This window comes from Myotis daubentonii, chromosome 17 (assembly GCF_963259705.1).
Source record: "Myotis daubentonii chromosome 17, mMyoDau2.1, whole genome shotgun sequence".
NCBI lineage: Eukaryota > Metazoa > Chordata > Mammalia > Chiroptera > Vespertilionidae > Myotis > Myotis daubentonii.
In genome coordinates, this window is record NC_081856.1 from 7,306,341 (window position 1) to 7,326,065 (window position 19,725).

At 38.1% G+C, this 19,725-nt stretch overlaps 1 protein-coding gene across 2 annotated transcripts in view; it reads right to left on the reverse strand.

Annotated features, from left to right (window-relative positions):
- Positions 1–19,725, reverse strand: part of ZC2HC1A (zinc finger C2HC-type containing 1A) — a 60,168-nt gene that overhangs the window by 9,691 nt on the left and 30,752 nt on the right. Inside the window, exons 8-9 of one of the 2 annotated variants that reach the window (XM_059672678.1) lie at positions 12,286–12,402; positions 8,609–8,716 (exon numbers count right to left, since the gene is read on the reverse strand). In XM_059672678.1, the coding sequence (XP_059528661.1) occupies positions 8,609–8,716; positions 12,286–12,402 (225 nt within the window). The remainder of the gene's footprint in view (positions 1–8,608; positions 8,717–12,285; positions 12,403–19,725) is intronic. The other variant, XM_059672679.1, reaches the window with a different exon arrangement.

The following is a 19,725-nucleotide window of genomic DNA, read 5'->3' on the forward strand; positions in this document are numbered from 1 at the left end:
ATACTTAGGAATAAACTTAGCCAAGAAGGTAGAAGACCTGTACTCCAAAAACTACAGGACGATAGAGAAAGATATAAACAAATGGAAAAATATACCATGTTCATGGATGAATAGAATCAGCATCATTAAAATGTCTGTATTACCCAAAGCAATTAACAGATTCAATGCAACCTCTATTAAAATACCAACAGCATATTTCACAGACCTCGAATAAACACTCCAAAAATTTATATGGAACCAAAAAAGACCCCGAATAGTCAAAGCAATCTTGAGAAAGAGGAACAAAGTTGGAGGAATCACAATACCAGATATCAAGTTATACTACAAAGCTATTGTGCTCAAAACAGCCTAGTACTGACACAAAAACAGACATATTGATCAGTGGAACAGAACAAAGAATGCAGAAATCGACCAAGCCACTATGCTCAATTAATATTTGATGAAGAAGGCAAGAGCATACTTTGGAGTAGAGACAGTGTCTTTAAGAAATGGTGTAGGGGAAATTGGATAGGTACATGTAAAAAAATGAAACTAGACCATCAACTTACACCATACACAAAAATAAACTTAAAATGGATAAAAAGACTTAAATGTATGACATGAAACCATAAAAGTCCTCGAAGAAACCATAGGCAACAAAATCTCAGACATCTCTTGTAGCACTCTGGAAAACAGCATGGGCTTTTCTTAAAAAACTAAAAATGGAACTCCCATTTCACCTAGTGATCACACTTCTAGGAATATATCCTAAGAAACCCAAAACACTCATCAGAAAGAATATATGTACCCCTATGTTCATAGCAACACAATTTACAATAGCTAAGATTTGGAAACAGCCTAAGTGCCCACCAGCAGATGAGAGGATAAAAAAAACTTTGTTACATTTACACAATGGAATTCTACACAGCAATAAAAGAGAAAACTCTTACCATTTGCAACAGCATGGATGGACCTGGAGAGTATTATTCAGAGAAAGATAAGTATCACATGATCTCACTCATATGTGGAATCTAATGAACCAAACAAACTGATGATCAAAAATAGACCCAGAGACATAGAAGCATGAACACACTGTTGAACCTTAGAGGGAAGGCAGGAAGGGTGGGTAGGTGGGAAAAGATCAACCAATGAACTTGTATGCATATATACATAACCCATGGACACAGACAATGAAGTGGTAAGGGTCTGGTGGGGAGGACTGGAGCAGGCTGGAATAGGTTAATGGGGGGGAAGGAGGAGGACCTATGTAATATTTTCAACAATAAAGATTTAAAAAATAATAACATATATTTTTATTGATTTCAGAGAGGAAGGGAGAGGGAGAGGGAGATAGAAACACCAATGATGAGAGAGAATCATTGATTGGCTGCCTCCTGCATGCCCCACACTGGGGATTGAGCAAGCAACCCAGGCATGTGCCCTGACCGGGAATTGAATCATGACCTCCAGTTTCATAGGTCAACACTCAATCACTGAGCCATGCTGGCATGATAGTCCATTGAATTTTTTAATTGGTTGTTTGCCTTCCTGGTATTGAGTTGTATAAATTTTTTATAAATTTTGAAAATTAACTCCTTATCAGCTGTATCATTGGCAAAAATGTTCACTCATACAGTGGGTTCCCTTTTCTTTTTGTTGATGGTTTCTTTTCCTGTGCAGAAGCTATTTAGTTTGACATAGTCTCATCTATATATATAAAAGCCAAAGTGACTTAACAACTGAACAACCCGTCGACTGGTCGCTATGATGGGCACCGACAACCAGGGGGTAGACACTCAATGCAGGAGCTGCCCCCTGGGGGTCATTGCGCTTCCACAGTGGGAGTGCCGCTCAGCAAGCTTACCAAGCAGTGGCGGCAGCAGGTGCAGCAGGGAGGGATGAGCGGAGAGGCACACGCTCCTCCCCGGCCACCTGCCGCTTCACGCACTACTTTGGGTAGTATGGACACTTTAATGATGTTTATTCTTCCTATTCATGAACACAGTATATGATTCCAGTTGTTTATATCTTCCTCTATTTCTTTTTTCAGTACAGGTCTTTTACCTCCTTGGTTAAGTTTATTCCTAGGTATCTTTTTGTTGTTGTTGCAATGGTATATGGAATTGTTTAGTTTCCCTGAGAGTTCATTATTGATGTATAAAAATGTCATCAATTTGTGGATGTTAATTTTGTATCCTGCTGCTTTGCCAAATTCATTTATTAAACTTAGTAGTTTTTTGGTGGAGTCTTTAAAGTGTTCTATGTACAATATCTTTCTATGTATGAATAATGACATAATAATAGTTCCTCCTTTCCCAGAAACACCAATCAGAAAGGATATATGCACCCCTATGTTCATAGCAGCACAATTCACCATAGCTAAGATCTGGAAACAGCCTAAGTGCCCATCAGTAGATGAATGGATTAGAAAACTGTGGTACATCTACACGATGGAATACTATGCTGCTCTAAAAAGGAAGGAACTCTTACCATTTGCAACGTCATGGATGGAACTGGAGAGCATTATGCTAAGTGAAATAAGCCAGTCAATAAAGGAAAAATACCACATGAACTCACTCATTCATGGACAATAGAGACCATTATAAACTTTTGAACAATAATAGATACAGAGGCAGAGCTGCCTCAAACAGATTGTCAAACTGCAGCGGGAAGGCTGGGGAGGGTTGGGGGGCAGGAGGTAGGGGGGGTAAGAGATCAACTAAAGGACTTGTATGCATGCATATAAGCATAACCAATGGACATAAGACACTGGGTGATAGGGGAGGCTAGGGGACTGTCTAGGGCGGGGGGATAAAATGGACACATATGTAATACCCTTTGTAATACTTTAAGCAATAAAAAAATAAAAATAAATAAAAAATAAATAGTTCCTCCTTTCCAATTTGGATGCCTATGGCTAGGAATTCCAGTACTATATTGTATAGGAGTAATGAAAATGAACATTCCTGTCTTTTTTCCAGTCTTAAGGGAAATGCTTTTAGTTTCTGTCCATTGAAAATGATGTTGCCCAACCAGCATGCTCAGTGGTTGAGCATCAACCTATGAAACAGGAGGTCACGGTTCAAGTCCCTGGTCAGGGCACATACCCTGGTTGCAGCTCAATCCCCAGTAGGGTATGTGTAGGAGGCAGTCGATCAATGATTCTCTCTCATCATTGATGTTTCTATCTCTCTCTCCCTTTTCTCTCTGAAATCAATAAAAATATATTTTTTAAAAAAAACTTGTAAGACATTAAAGAAAATGATGTTGGCTATATGTTTATCATATATGGCCTTTATTATGTTGAGCTATGATCCCTAAATTCCCAATTTACTGAGTTTTTATCATAAACGGGTGCTGAATTTTGTCCAATGCTTTTTCTGTATCTATTGATATGATCATATGACTGTTATCCTTCATTTGCTTATGTCATCTATCACATTGATTGATATGTGAATATTGTACCAGCCATGCATCCCCAGGATAAACCCTACTTGGCCATGATTTATGACCTTTTTAATATACTGCTGGATCCTATTTGCTAATATTTTGTTAAGGGTTTTAGCACGTGTTTATCAGGGATATTAGCCTGGTAATTTTTTTTCTTTGTAGTGTCTTTATCTGGTTTAAGAATTAAAATAATGCTGGCATCATAAACAAAAGTTTGGAAGTCTTCCTTCCTCTTGAATTTTTTGGATTAGTTTGAGGAAATAGGTGCTAGTTCTTTGAATGTTTGGTAAAACTTGTCTGTGAAGCCATCCGGTTTAGGACTTTTATTTGCTAGGAGTTTTTTTTATTGTTACTGCTTCAATTTCATTAGTTGTCTACTTAGGTTTTCTGATCTTTCCTGATTTATAGAAGATTGTATGTTTTGAGGAATTTGTCCATTTTGTCCAGATTGTACAGTTTGTTGGCATATAGTTGTTCATAGTATTTTCTTACAATTCTTTGTATTTCTGTGATGTCAGTAGTTACTTTGCCTCTCTCATTTCTGATTTTATTTATTTGGGTCCTCTCTCATTGTTTCTTGATGAGACTGGCTAAAGAATCACCAATCTTGTTTACCTTTTCAATGAACCAGCACTTGGTTTCATTGGTCTATTTTATTGTAGGATTTTTTTTTTTTTTTTTTTTAGTTTCTGTATCATTTATTTCTGCTCTAATATTTATTATTTCCTTCCACTTACTCTGGGCTTTTCTTGTTCTTTTTCTAATTATTTTTTTTAATTATAGGGTAAGATTGTTTATGGGAGATGTTTCTTGAGGTAGTCCTGTAATGCTATGAACTTCCCTCTCAGGACTACTTTCCCTGTGTCCCATAGATTTTGAGTTGTTGTATGTTCATTTTCATTTGTTTCCAAGAATTTTTTTATTTCTTCCTTGAACTCATTGGTAACCCATTCATTGTTTAATACCATGCTATTTAGCTTCCATGTGTTTGAATGCTTTTAATATAGTGATTTGTAGTTTCATGCCATTGTGACCCAAGAAGATACTTGATATGATTTCAATCTTCTTGGACTTGATGAGACTTCTTTTGTGTCCTATCATGTGGTCTATCTTTGAGAATGTTCCATGTGCACTTGAGAAGAATGAATATTCTGTTGCTTTGTAAATATCAATTAAATCTATCTTATCTAGTGCATAGTTTAAAGTCACTGTTTCTTTATTGATTTTTTGTCTGGAAGATCTCTCCTCTGGGTGTTAAAGTCCCTTAATATGACTGAATTGCTATCAATCTCTCCTAAGAGTCCTTCAAGAGGTTTTTTTAATGTATTTAGGTGCTCCTATATTGGGTGTATATATGTTTATAAGGGTTATATCCTGTTGTTGGACTGTATTATGTAGTTTCCTTTAGTATTATGTAGTGCCTTTCACTGTCTCTCAATATAGCCTTTAAAGTCTATCATCCTATATAATAAAAACATAGTAGGCAAATTGTCCCTTCGACCAGGAGGTCATCCGGGAGTTTGACCAAGGGGCGGGGCTTGCCGGGGGAAGGGGGGGAGGCCCCAGCTGGTGGTGGCGGTGGCAGCAGGTGAAGGCAGCAGGGGAAGGGAGGGAGTACCCGGCCGGCCACCAGCAGCCGCTAGGGACCCTACCAGTGCACTATTTTCATGCACTGGGCCTCTAGTGTTAGATATATAAGTATTGCTACCCCAGCTTTTTTTTTCTTTAATTTCTATTTGCATAAAAAGTTTTTCATCCCTTCACTTTCATTCTGTGTAACTCTTTTGTTCTGAGGTGGGTCTCTTGTAGACAGTATATCTATAGGTCATGTTTTATCAATTCAGCCACCCTATGTCTTTTGGAGTACTTAACCTATTTACATTTATGGTTATTATCAATAGCTACTTATTTATTGACATTCTTATTCCTCATGCCTATGTACCGCTCTCTATCCCCACCCCTTTCCCTTCAGACCTTCTCCTCTATCCCCTCCTCCTCCTTCTTCCAGCAATCCCTTTAACAATTCTTGAAATGCTGGTTTGGTGGTAATAAATTTTAGCTTTTTTTGGGGGGGGGGGGGCGAGGGAGGAGATTAGGAAGATCTTTATTTCACCTTTAATTTTGAATGATAGCCATTGTGGATAGAGTAGTTTTGGTTTCAGATCCTTGCTTCTCATTACTTTGAATACCTTATGACATTCCTTTCTCACATATAGTATTTCTTTTGAGAAATCAGCTGACAACCTAATGTAAAGTCCTTATAGATAACTATCTCTTGCTGCCCTTAAGATTTCTCTCTTTGTCTTAACGTTTGCCATTTTAATTATGATGTGTCTTGTTGTGGTCTCTGTGTGCTTTGGAACCTGTGTGGCTTTTACCTTCACCAGGTTCCACTAGTTTTCTGTAATTATTTCTTCTATCCCTTGCTCACTTTCTTTACTCTCTCTGGTTAATCCTCCAAGTCCTTCAATTTATTGTTTATTCTTTCCAGTGTATTTTTATTTCAGCTGTCATTCTTCATTTCCAACTGGTTGTTTTTCATGGTTTCTATGTCCTTTTCCATGTCGTTGAGTATTCTTAAAACCATTACTTTGAACTCTAATAAACTGCTTGCCTCCATTTCATTTAGCTCTTTTCCTGGAGATTCCTACTATTCTTTCATTTGGGGCCTGTTTCTTTGTTTCCCCATTTTTGCTGTTTCTTTGTGTTTGTTTCCATGCATTAAAGACTATTGCTATGATTCACAGTTCTGGTGGGATTTTGCTCTGATGCTGCCCAAATCCGGCCTCTTGGTGTTCCAGTCCAGGGCCTCCCAGAAGGTTCTGCGGTGCAAGTTAATGCCAGTCGCTGTCCCTTCCTGGCCCTCAGCAATCTGGCTGAAGCCTGGCAGGATGGAGCCCCAAGTAGTCCCATGGGCGGAGGCTCCATAGCCCAGAGGCTGGGTCTGCCTCTGGTCTCACACCTTAAATGTCTCTGTTCACAGCTGCTCTCCCTTCCCCCATAGAACTGGGGTCTGTGGGGTATCCTGGACCTGGCCAGGGTGGTTTAAACACACTTGCATTGGGGTTGGTGCCCACAGTCTGTAGGGTGGGGCAGATACTTCCTCTCCTTCCAAGGACTGCACTGGCTGAACTCACCCGGGAGACAGGGTCACAATAACTCATCTATGCCTGGCTCCCTGGCACCCCCTCCCCGCCACACCAAGCAGGAGGGCATAGAATAAAATCAACCCAGCTCGGCACTCCAATCTTTCAGCACATCCAGCCCCCACTGGTTGGGGATTCCACCCATGTTCCTACCAGGCCAAATGTCCAAGTCCTCTGTGCCATCAGACATAGCCATAGCCATAGAGGTGCAGAACCAGGATCGGGAACACCCAGCTGTTTTGCAGGTGGGGGGAGGATGACTGCCTGTCAGCTCGAGTTGGGCTAGATCTATGCTCTTTCCCACACCACTGTCCAGCCCGCTTCTGGCTCTCTCCCCGAAGTTCTTTCAGAGAATAAAGGGCTCCTCTTCTGGGTGTACCAATCAGACCCCTCTGCTGGCCCTGGTCTTTGCCACATGGCCCTTCCCACAGACACAGATCTAAGTGGACTTCCCAGGCTGGTATCATAACAAAGAAATCACTCTTTGTCTGGGATGGTGCGGTCTGAAATTCCCAGGTGGACTGAATCCCCACTGATTCCCACTGCCTGATGCTGCACAGGCTCCCCTTCCCTTCTCTGTTGCTCTGGATTGAGGAATCCCTTCCTGGGGCTGAGACCTCACACTCCCAGGGGCCGGAGGCTTCAAAGCTACACTTTTCCTCAGGCTTCCCTGCCATGCAGGTGCACAAGTTGGCTCACCCTCTATGTGTCTCCTGTCCTTTCTTCACGTTCCCTGGCTACAATACTTCAGATCATCTACACTTCAGCTGATTTTCAAGCTGAACACTCTGCAGTTTACCCACAAATCCATTGTGGAGTTTGGAACAAGTGGATGAAGTCTCCAGCTACTCTGCAGCATCTGAGAATCCCGATCTCTTTTAGTAAATATTGAAATTTTAAATGTTTTCTTTTGCATTGTATTTGTCCCAAGATAATGTCTTTGAATCTATCCTCTAATTCACTTCTCTCTTCCTTCGCTGTGACTTATCTACAATTTAAACCATTTCTGAGTCTAATTTTTTTCCTCATGTTGAGTTCTATTTAGTTCTTTTGCATAGATGTTCAGTATGTGACAGTATATTGTCATTGTTAATGATTCCAATGCCCTCTCTTCTTTTTTTTAAAATTTTGTTTTATTGCTTAAAAATTACAAAGAGTAGTACATATTTACATACTTTAAGCAGACTTATTTTATAAGTCAATGGTTGATGATTTCAATATTTTAAGTAATAGGTACTTATACTTATTTTTTCCTCACTGGTGCCTGATTGCTAGTTTTTACAATTTGGAATTTCTCTGTATGTCTTGTAAGTCAGAACTGTGTGCTTATGTTTGTTTACCTGTGAGAACCAGAAAGCCTGGGTAAAAAGCATTTCATACCACATAATTTGCCTTTGCTTTTACAGGCTCTGAGCTACTAACCAAACTAAGTTATTTTTCTAGTTAAGAATTTCTTAGAACTTCCTTATATTTTTGTCCCTGTTTTTGTGAGAGCTAAGTACCTTCTTCTTATGGTACCTTTATGTACCTTGCCTTAAAATTTTTTGGAATAAGTTGGGATGTCTATAAAAAAATATCTATAATTGAGACAAAGAAAATATCTATAATTGGGACAGATTAGAAAGGGAAGTAGATGAATAATCACAACCTCAGTGGAGGAGTTTAAATGTATTAAAATGCTGCTGAAAATTACAACAGCAGTGGTTTAAAGAGTCTATTATTCACTTTGTGGAGGTAAAAATAACCATGTTGCAGTTAAAAACGAAGACATGAAAAACACAAATTAATCCAGTGGAACCAAACAAACTATTCTTCAACATTTATAACAATAATTCTAACTACAAAGTATAGGTCAATATTATTTATGTCCAAACTATTTCTTTAGCATACAAATTAAAAGCCAGATTAAATAAAAAACAAAGGAAAAAAATCAGATTTTCTATCAAAGCCTGGTACATTTTTGTATATGGTCCTTGGAAAACTACACATTTCATTTTTTATTCTGGTTATTAAAATACCAGGGCTAAACATACCTGGCTATGTAACTCTCACCATATGTTTTTCTCTTGCTTGTAAGGACACCTGAGGCAGGATTTCGTGCCAAACTAGGTGGTGTGGAATTTCGAGGTTTGATGTTAGCGCTAGAAAGGGAAAAAGGTGGCAATGAAAAAGTATTGAATAATAATCATTTACTTCTCAAATTGCTATTTGCATGATGAGAAAAATAATCAGAAACTGTAGACAGATTAAGTCAAAAGATTAAAATTCAAATAATTATTTTTAAATGGAAAACAATAGTAGTTAAAACTAAAGATAAGCCAACGCATTTTGCATTTACTAACATTCTCTTGATGGTATATAAAATCAATGAAAATATGTATATATGCTTTACATGAAATGTTATCTACAGTTTAATATCGACAGTTCCCTCAAAATAAAGATGTGGTTTGTTAAATGCCTACAAATAATTTTTAAATAATATGTTAAGCATGAGATGTGATAAAAAAAAAACCCACAGCTAAACACTTTAAACATTAGCTAGCTATTTTAAAAAGTAATATTCAGCCAAAACCGGTTTGGCTCAGTGGATAGAGCGTCGGCCTGTGGACTGAAAGGTCCCAGGTTCGATTCCGGTCAAGGGCATGTACCTGGGTTGCGGGCACATCCCCAGTGGGGGATGTGCAGGAGGCAGCTGATCGATGTTTCTCTCTCATCGATGTTTCTAACTCTCTATCTTTCTCCCTTCCTCTCTGTAAAAAATCAATAAAATATATTTTTTTAAAAAAAGTAATATTCAATATATGAAAATCTGTTGTGAGGAATATCAACTCAAATAAATGGGTTAATACAATTTTCCCTTTAAAAACTTAATTTCACTAACTACACAGTCTGGGCTATCACTGTCAGTAGTGGAAAAGTTTTGGTGAGGACATCCCTGATTCCCTTTCTGAGACTTCAGGAATCCAAGGAAAATAAGGTGGTCCTATGACAGTTAATGGTGAAAGGACAGGTTCTGAGATGCAGATGAATCTGCATTCAAATCCCAACTGCTATAACCAACTCTGTTAAGGTGGTCAACCTCTCGGAGACCAAAATCCCTAATTTATAAAATGGGACCATCCTCACTTATCTTATAGGATGTTCCATGATTTAAATTGCGATTTATATGAGCATTTAGCAATGCTGCTGCTGATAATACTATTATTATTACTATGGCTATTGCTGCTACTACAAATTCACATTTATGCAATGGTGCGTACTATATTTGGTATTGTCATATTTCTAATTATCTTCTTATAAATAAGCTTATTTATATATACCTTACACATAAACTTATTTAATCCTCAGAATACCCCTATGACGTAGGTAGAATTAATAACTGCACTTTACAAATGTGACAACTGAGCGAAGAGTGGCTAAGTAACTTACCAAAGTGGCACGGCTAAGTGCATTGCTGAAGTAGCGGCTAGATGTTCAGTAAAGTATTAGTTTCTGCCCCCTCTTTAGAGATTTACTCGAATCTTTTCATTTCAGAGATAAGCAATGTTGTGATTTATAAACAAGCAAAATGCTTTCCAAATTTCCTTTACACAGAAAGTTCTTAAACTTTGGCTAAAATTCTTCTTTGTCTACTTATACAATAAAGTTGAATAGAATTTCCTAAAATTTCAAATAGCTACCATGAAAATAATGTAGGTAACACATCTACTATTTCTCAAATAACACTATATGCTAAATATGATACATATGTAACTTTAATATTCACAAAAATCTCCAAAGATATTATTCCCATTTTAAAATTAAAGAAACTCATAGGCAGAGAGATTAAATAATTTGCACAATGATTACATGATTAACTTGAATTTAGGTTTTACAAACCTTATGTTTAATATGCAATGCTATCATTCAGGGAGAGGCTGCTTTGAATAGTTACTTTAAATTATTCCTAAACTTCAACAAAAATCATCTTTCACCTTGGTACATAGATGACATCAAATGGCCCCCAAATAGTCACTGCAAGTCCATCTACGAGGTGTATTCTACTCTGCAATTATTAGATGGTCCCTCTAAGGATGTTGCAGAACTGCTATTGTGACTTTTTAGGAATTTAATTTCTAAAAAATAATTGCCAATAAATGGCAATTCCTCCAGTTGAAAGTCATAAGAGAAACAGAAAGGACTCATTTTTTATATTTTGGCTCTAGAAATAAGTCTTGTTAGAAATCCTATCACTTCCATATAATGCACGCATAAGATATACAGGTAATACAAATATAACCATGTGCGCACGCACACACACACACAGACACAATTTCACCATATCAATAATTTACAGTTGTTTAAATAATTAGGAAAAAATAAGATTATGAATAATAGCCACCATATTAATGCCGATCATGTATTTTGGTAACATCTTCTAAAAGGCAGAATCTGAATGTTAGGAACCATTCTTAGATTCTGGGAAGAACTATCTTGATCAGCACTTGACATGTTGCCCAGCCTCACATGGTCGAATCTGCCCACTATATACAGTTCCAAGAGTTATGACAGAAGGTTTAATTTTGGAATTCACTTAATCTAGCTTACTGCTAGTCAGCGTTTATTTCAGATCTGCTTCAGACAGCAGTAGTACAAAGAAAACTGGCTTAGGGCACAGATTCTTCCTTCTAGGATTTATCATTAACTGCTTAAATATAACTCAGGGCTGCTGGCTGCTAATATCTTCAAGACATACTCCATCTTTATTTAATTGTATATCTAAACTTACTACTTTTCATACATGGTAAGAGAATATAAGATAGTAGACCTTGGTTTAAAAGTTACCTAAGTGAACTCTAATAACGTATTTTTTACCTTTAATAAGTAACTTAATTTATTAGGCCCTAATTTCATAATGTTAAAATGAGCGGGCTAGACCTGTATTGGAGCCCACACTAGTAACCCTTGAAGTCTCACATGAAAGAGTTCCAAAATGGCTTTCACATCCTTTTCCTGTTTTACGTGGAATTCATAACCATCTAACAAAAAGACTGAGGTCCCTACAGGAAATGTTTTCTAAAATCGTTTTTTCGGGCCTTAGCTGGTTTGGCTCAGTGGATAGAGCATCTGTCTGTGGGCTGAAGGGTCCTGGGTTCGATTCCAGTCAAGGGCACATGCCTGGTTGCAGGCTCGATCCCCAGTAGAGGGAGTGCAGGAGGCAGCTGATCAATGATTCTCTCTCACCGTTGTTTCTATCTCTCTCTCCCTCTCCATTCCTCTCTGAAATCAATAAAAATATATTTTAAAAATAAAATAATAGAATTGTTTTTTTCTGCCTTTTTATAACAATTCATCATCTACTTAACTAAAAGATAATCTAGTAATATATTATATACATGGCATAATATTACCTATATTCTTCTTTTCAAAAATATTACTCCTACAAAAAAAAATAACAATTATTGAAGGTGACTGCTTTTTCAACCTCTAAAAATTAAAATTGAATGGAATAAAATGTATGCTCTAAAAACAGCTTTAGAACAATAGAAATGTTCACCAAAAATCAAGCCGTTTTAAGTCCTAAAAGATTATTTAGCACTCTGTGGCTTAAAAATCATTAAAGTAAGATTTTTTTAAAGTATAGGTATGTACAAGTTTATAGTATTCAGTATATAAAGCTTTTAAGGAAATATCTGAAATAGATTAACCAAACTGAGTTACAAATACTTACTTGTAAATGGGTAATAACTCATGTCTTTTGATGGCACTGTCTGATTTTGTGTCACTGCCATACAACCTTTGCACATGTCTTCCAGTTCGAAGTGGAGGGCCTAACTTGTCCATTTTACTATTAAAATATATAAAGGTGTACCCATAAGGAGATTGCTATGTTTGTTTCTTTATATAAATTTTTTTAAAGGCATTATTCTGGTTCATCAGAAATCCAACTCCCAAGCTCTTAGTTATCTGACTGCCAAGTAAGGATTAATGTGACATCGTCAGATAGATCGCACAATGTCCATTAATAGATATAAAAATTCTGACCGTGCAGGTCACCTTGCCAGTTTTGATGACTAGCCAAAGAAATGCCACATTGGTGCACAGCAGGGCAATGAAATTAATGAAGACACTTAAGACAACACCTGCTTCAAGTAAAATTGGTGAAGTTAGATGGGAACTGAACGTTATTACTCTAATAAATAAGACAGATCTGATGCTTATTCTTATGAAGCTACCAAATAACCTCACTTTTTACCTTCCCTAAATTCATAGAACCTTTCTCTTGTTTTCTTCTTTATTATTTTATCATTTCCCCTGCATTTAAAAATTACAAATATAAACTAAGGAATCAAATAAATATGCATATCTTTATCCAATTTGACTTTCTAACCAAGAATGACTATTTTAGAAATTTAACCAGAGAAAAGTAAAAATGATCCTCTGTGAAAACTGTGGGCAGCAATTGAAAAATCACATGTGAAAACGTGAAGTGGCCTGGCCAATGTGGCTCTGTGGTTGAGCATTGACCTATGACCCGAGAGGTCACAGATCAATCCCCAGTAGGAGGCAGCCGATCAATGATTGTCTCTCATCAATGATGTTTCTCTCTCTCTTCCTTTCTTAAATAAATATATATATTTTTAAAAAGAAGAAAGTAGCCACGCCAGAAGTGTAAAGGATCCCCATCTAGAGGGCAGTAGAGGAATTGCTGGTTTGTAAATATTTCATTGTTTTACATCAACCAAATAACCAAATCGTGTACTATCACCAACCAATATGCATCATCGTAGGGAACGGGAAATTAAATTAAATTATGAAATTAGGAGAACTACCTTAAAAGCCCACTGAATAACACCTCACTGCTTATTAACTTTAAAAGTATACTCTTTTTAAGGAATGCTTGTTTGCTCATTCATTCTTCCATATATTCACTGACAGTACAAATCCTGAGCACCTATGTGTCAGGCACTGTGCTGCATTCTGGGGATATCATGGTAAGTAAGAGAGATCTGATGCTTGTTCTTATGGAGTTTCATGTCTCAAAAAAAGAATCTCTTCATTTTTCTAGATTATAAGGGTCTCTAAGGAGGGACAGATTTCATCCATTTTTATGTTCTTTTACTATCCTGTACATGGTAGGCATTTTGTTGTAAAGGTTGATATTAATACTCTGCAGGTGGTGATGTTTACATTACTTAAAACATTTTAAAGTCTTTTTTTTAAATGCCTTCATTAAATATATATTAAACAAAATTTCTAAAATATCAGAGATTAATTTTGAAGGTTAATTTTATTTGTGAAAAATAATTGGAAAAGTCACCTATTTGGAATTTAAACTAACAAATCAGAATTTTCTTTGAATTGTTTAACAATGATCAAAACATTAGTGTTCCAACTGTTATTTTAACAAACTGTATCTGAATTTAGAATAAGGAATGAAAGATTTTATTTTCTTTCTCAGAATAAATTTAATAAAAATTAAAATGTAGAAAAATTTAAATTGCATTTTAAGTCAGATTCCTTTAATATAAGAACTACTCAGATCTTACATATGATACAACAAGTTCATTTTCAGAAAGGAGATGTATAAAATCTAATACAAATCTAGAGGTAATTAATGGAAATATTCCATATATTCCATATATAAGATGATTGCCAGTATTTTAAGAGTGATCAGTTGGATTGAAGTCTTTCAATTCCTTTTGATAATATCACCACTTTTGCACATATAAGATGATTGCCTAATAGAAATGCAGGTTCTGATGATGATTTATCATGCCATATACCTGTTTTAAATTCAAGTCAATTGATTTATTTATCTACCTATACAAATATATATACGTATATATATGTATATGAATATACATAAACACACACAATTAAAATGTTACTTAGGCTAAATGTAAGTAAATATTAGTCTTAAATGAAAAATCATGTAAACTTACATTCTGCTATTATTTGCTACTTTTCACTATGTTCATATCAAGGTATAACCAGACAAAAACTAAATTTATAAATTTCAATAATATAATCAAAATATTACCTATATAAAAATATATACATATAAATACATTATATGTAATTTACATTTACAATAATTACATATAAATATCTATAATAAAAACGTAAAATGCTAATTAGACCGGATGTCCTTCCGGACAACCTTTCAGATGAAGCCGGAACTGCGAGGGAAGCCCAGGTCCCAGGTCCCGGGTGCCAGAGGGAAGCTGGTACCAGCAGCCCGGGGAAGGAAGGCCTACTCTTATACAAATTTCGTGCATCAGGCCTCTAGTATACATATAAAATCTTATTTACACATATATTTTAAAATACTATGTAATAAAAGTCAATATTGGAGTAATTAATAAATTTTTTAAATATTAGTTTATAAAAGAACTTTCAAATACTTAAATCTTTCCCTAAAGTACCCAGACCTAGGATATAACAGACATTTCTCATGTGCCATCTTCATATTTATTTTGGTGTAAACACTTCCGTACTCCTATCCCCTTTTCTATCAAACCTCCTATTTCTGTGCCTCTACCTCCAGTAGCACTGGAGTTGTCAAAGTAACAACAAGATAAAGGGAATTTGAAAAGAAATAGAAATCTTTGCAAAAGTGATGATATTATCAAAAGGAATTTAAAGACTTCAAACCAACTGATCGCTCTTTGGTGGAAGTTTTCTCTGTCTTTCTTGATCTTGCAAACCATCAGTTAAGGCAGCGAATAACATGAGTATAGAAACCAGGAAGTCTGTATCTAGTACATGTTTTCCCTTGACCTCAAGGGCCTTAGATGTTTCAAGTTATGAAAAAAATACCTTTGCTGATTTTCATATTGAATTTATACATTATCTATTTCTGAGGTTACTTTGAGAATTAATAAATGTTGGGAAAATACAATGACAAATCTACTTTATGGTGTATTTTTTAATTATTTACAAAGTTTGAGGAATATAATTTCAATCATCTGCTAGTACCCCATTATGGAACTAACAATCTAAATGTTTTTAGAGTGCTTCAATGCCATTTTTGTTTAAAGGCTCCAATTCAGTAATGGCAATTATTTTACAGCCAAAGTCCACAAGAAATTAAGGCAGGAATAAACAAATCCATTCTGCAGTAAAAGCCGTCTTGCTGCTGCTAAGGAAAACAAAGGAGGATTTGAAGCCAACAAAGCACTCCCACATAGCAGGCATTTTGGCAATTTGATCATGAAACTTAACATAATCTCATATGACATGTCCTTAAATTGGCATCTAGATTTAGTCAGAGTCAATATGAAAGTATATTTTCAATCCATCATTGTTCTTCCTATTCAACCATCAAAAAGTGTTAGATTAATAAAAGTTAAAAAACAGTTTGGTGTTTGATATATAGAATCCTAATCTATAGCCAAAGTTCCTGGAGAGCCCAAATGACTTAAAAAAATAACAGTTCCATCTTTGGGTGTAAATGAAGAATACTTAAAAACACCTACCTTCAAATTATAAGTATCTAATGTCTACAATCATTTACTTATTCTAACCTTCAAATTATAAATACCTAATGCTACAATCATTGACTTATTCTAAACAGTGGTCGGCAAACTGTGGCTCGCGAGCCACATGCGGCTCTTTGGCCCCTTGAGTGTGGCTCTTCCACAAAATACCGACTTCTGCGCATGGGCCACGAAGTTTCAATCGCACTGTACATGCGCGCCTGCATGTGGTATTTTGTGGAAGAGCCACACTCAAGGGGCCAAAGAGCCGCATGTGGCTCGCGAGCCGCATGTGGCTCGCGAGCCACAGTTTGCCGACCACTGTTCTAAGATAAGGAGTGGCTAACTTTCCCTGAAAAGGGTCAGACAGTCAATAGGTTAGGTTTTGCAGGTTAGACTGTCTCTGCCACAAATGCTCCACTGTGCCACTGGAGCAGGAAGGCAGCCACAGGCAATGCAAAAGGTACTTAAAAACTAGACATTTACTTCTTACTATTGTCAATATAAAGTATGAAAATCCAAATTCAATTTTTGTATTAAGAAATGTTCCTTACATGCATTCTTTGTTTCAGGGTAAACTGCTGTTTTTCATAGCAACAGAACAGAAGTAAAGCTTTGAAATTTGATATTTTAGCTATTGAAAATTACCAGATAAACATCTACTTAAGCTGGTAACTAACCATTAAGAAAACACAATTCTCCAAGGCAAGACTGTGAACTCTGTGACAGAATTCAAATGTGGCAATATTTATTTAAAAGCTCTGCATTTCATAATACTTCTCAAATTTCTAAAAATTAAAGATAGTCATCTTCTAGATTAGGGAAAAATTTCCTTTGGGTGTATGCTTTGCTTAAAAAAACTGTTAAAATTGGTTGACTCAAAAGTTGTCGAGAAGTTAATTAGAAAACAAAGAATTTGTCTGTGGTTTGATTCCAATATATGCTAAATATTACAGATCATTGGTATGCATAAAAAGCTGAACAGAACAAACTCTGTGTATATATGTAGGCTTAAAATAATTCCAAGTCACTGAAACTATTTTACTAACCTCAAACGATGCCCAATTTCTGGACCATTTCAGTTAACCAGGTGTCTTAATTCCTTTAACTCTGTCCTGAATCACCTCTGTAACTGGAAATAATAGTTGCCATACAAACTTCATGTATGTATTTCATCAGTACTGGCACCATGATTCTGTGATGTGCCAACAGGTTGACAAATGAGGGATCTAATGTATGAATTCATTACTTTTTTTATTTACTTGACAAAACTTTATTGTGTGCCTATATGCCAGGCATTATACAATACTTTGTAGTTATAACTGCAAGCAATGCACACACACAGAGCTTTGTGATCACAGAGGTTATAATCTAGCACAAACAGATCGTTACCTCAGTAATCCTAAAAAAGGAATGAAGCCTGCCACTAAACAGCGGCCATGAATGGTTCTGTGTAATATATGTAATATGGTTATGTTCCAGTTAATATAGTAATATATTAGCCAGAAGCAAACACCACCGCTTTCTTCCCAGTATCTAAAAGCACTCCTGTAACATGTAAGTATCCTATCTATAAAAGAGAAACATGGTAATTGGCGTACGACCGCTACCCTTCCCATTGGCTAATCAGGGCAATATGCAAATTAACTGCCAGCCAAGATGGCGGCCGGCAGCCAGGCAGCTTGAAACTAACAGGCTTGCTTGCTTCAGTGACGGAGGACTCCAACATTCCCCGCCTACATTGCTGGCCTCTGAGCAGTTTAAGAAACATTGTAACAAATATAGAAGCTAAACAAAACCCCAGAAACATGCTTTCAGCAAGCCCGGGATCTCAGAGCTGGAGTTATACATTGTTTCGATTATAGAACCGAAACAAACCAGATACCTTCTTTCAGAAGCAGAAGCCTCAGAGCTGGAGCCAGAGCTAAAGCTGGCCCAGAATAAAAAGAAAAAAAGGAGCATTTGGGAGCTTCAGTCGGCCTAAAAACAGCCCTCAGCCCCTCACCCAGACTGGCCAGGCACCCCAGTGGGGACCCCCACCCTGAAGGGTGTGTGACCAGCTGCAAACAGCCATCATCCCCTCACCCAGACTGGCCAGGCACCCCAGTGGGGACCCCCACTCTGATCCAGGACACCCGTCAGGGCAAACCAGCCGGCCCCTACCTGTGCACCAGGCCTCTATCCTACATAGTAAAAGGGTAATATGCCTCCCAGCACCGGGATCAGCGGAGCAGAGAAGGCCTACCGGCACCGGGGTCAGCGTGACGGGGGCAGCACCCAAACCCTCTGATAGCCCTGCGGCTCTGTGTGTGACAGGGGGCGGGGCCACAACCTCCCTATCCGCCCTACTCTGTTACAGTGGAAGGCGCCCCAACCCCCCTAATCAGCCCTGCTCTGTGCCTGATAGGGGGGAGCTCCCCAACCCCCTGATCGGCCCTGCTCTGTGGGTGATAGAGGGCAGCACCCCAACCCCCTGATCGGCCCTGCTGTGTGTGACAGGGGGTGGTGCCCCAACTCCCCTGTCGGCCCTACTCTGTGAGTGACAGGGGGGAGCTCCTCAACCCCCTGATAGGCCCTGCTCTGTGCGTGATAGGGGGGAGCTCCCCAAACCCCTGATGGGCCCTGCTCTGTGCATGACAGGGGGGAGCTCCCCAACCCCCTGATTGGCCCTGCTCTATGCGTGACAGGGGGAGCTCCCCAACCCCCTGATCGGCCCTGCTCTGTGCGTGACAGGGGGCAGCGTCCCAACCCCCTGATTGGCCCTGCTCTGTGCGTTTCAGGGGGTGGCGCCGCAACCTCCCCATCGACCCTGCCTTGAATGTGACAGGGGGTGGTGCCCCAACCCCCCAATTGGCCCTACCCTGAGCATGACTGAGGGTGGCATCGCAACCTCCCAATCCACCCTGCTCTGTGCATGACAGGGGGTGGCGCCCCAACTCCCCAATCAGCCCTGCTCTGAACCTGACCAGGGGCTGCACCTAGGGATTGGGCCTGCCCTCTGCCACCTGGGAGCAGGCCTAAGCCAGCAGGTCGTTATCTCCCAAGGGGTCCCAGACTGCGAGAGGGCACAGGCCGGGCTGAGGAACCCCCACTCCCCCCCGAGTGCACAAATTTTTGTGCACCGGGCCTCTAGTCATATATAAATGGACAAATGGAATTTGAATAGTTATGTTTGACAGTTTTATATGATGTGAGAGAACCAGAAATATTAACTCTTCATCATATTGTAAGCAGTACATAACATAAAATGTGTGCTCACAATCTTTGCTTGTTAGTAAAAACGTTTTCTCCAAGGGATGATGTAAATGTTGATCAGACTTTCTTAGGTCAGTTGTCATCATCTAAGCCGAGCCACAGATGAGGTCCGAGTGAGACAGAAAGGAGAGAGGCACAAAGTCAAAGTCATAAAGCTATTTAGTAGCAAAGTTGGGCCCAGAAGCCTCATTTTCTAATTCAAAGTCAGTGCCCCTTTTGATGATACCAGCCAGCTTCACTCGCCCTATTTAAGAATACAGGGTGTCAGTGCAACTACTATTGTCAAATGATTAAATTACCAGCATGATAGGAGAGGTCCTAAAAATACCAGCTTTTAATTCATAATCACACACAAAGGAAACTATAAATAACACTAGAAACAAAAACTATAAACTAACATGGAAGGTAATTCTTTGTGATATGGTCAGAAAGGC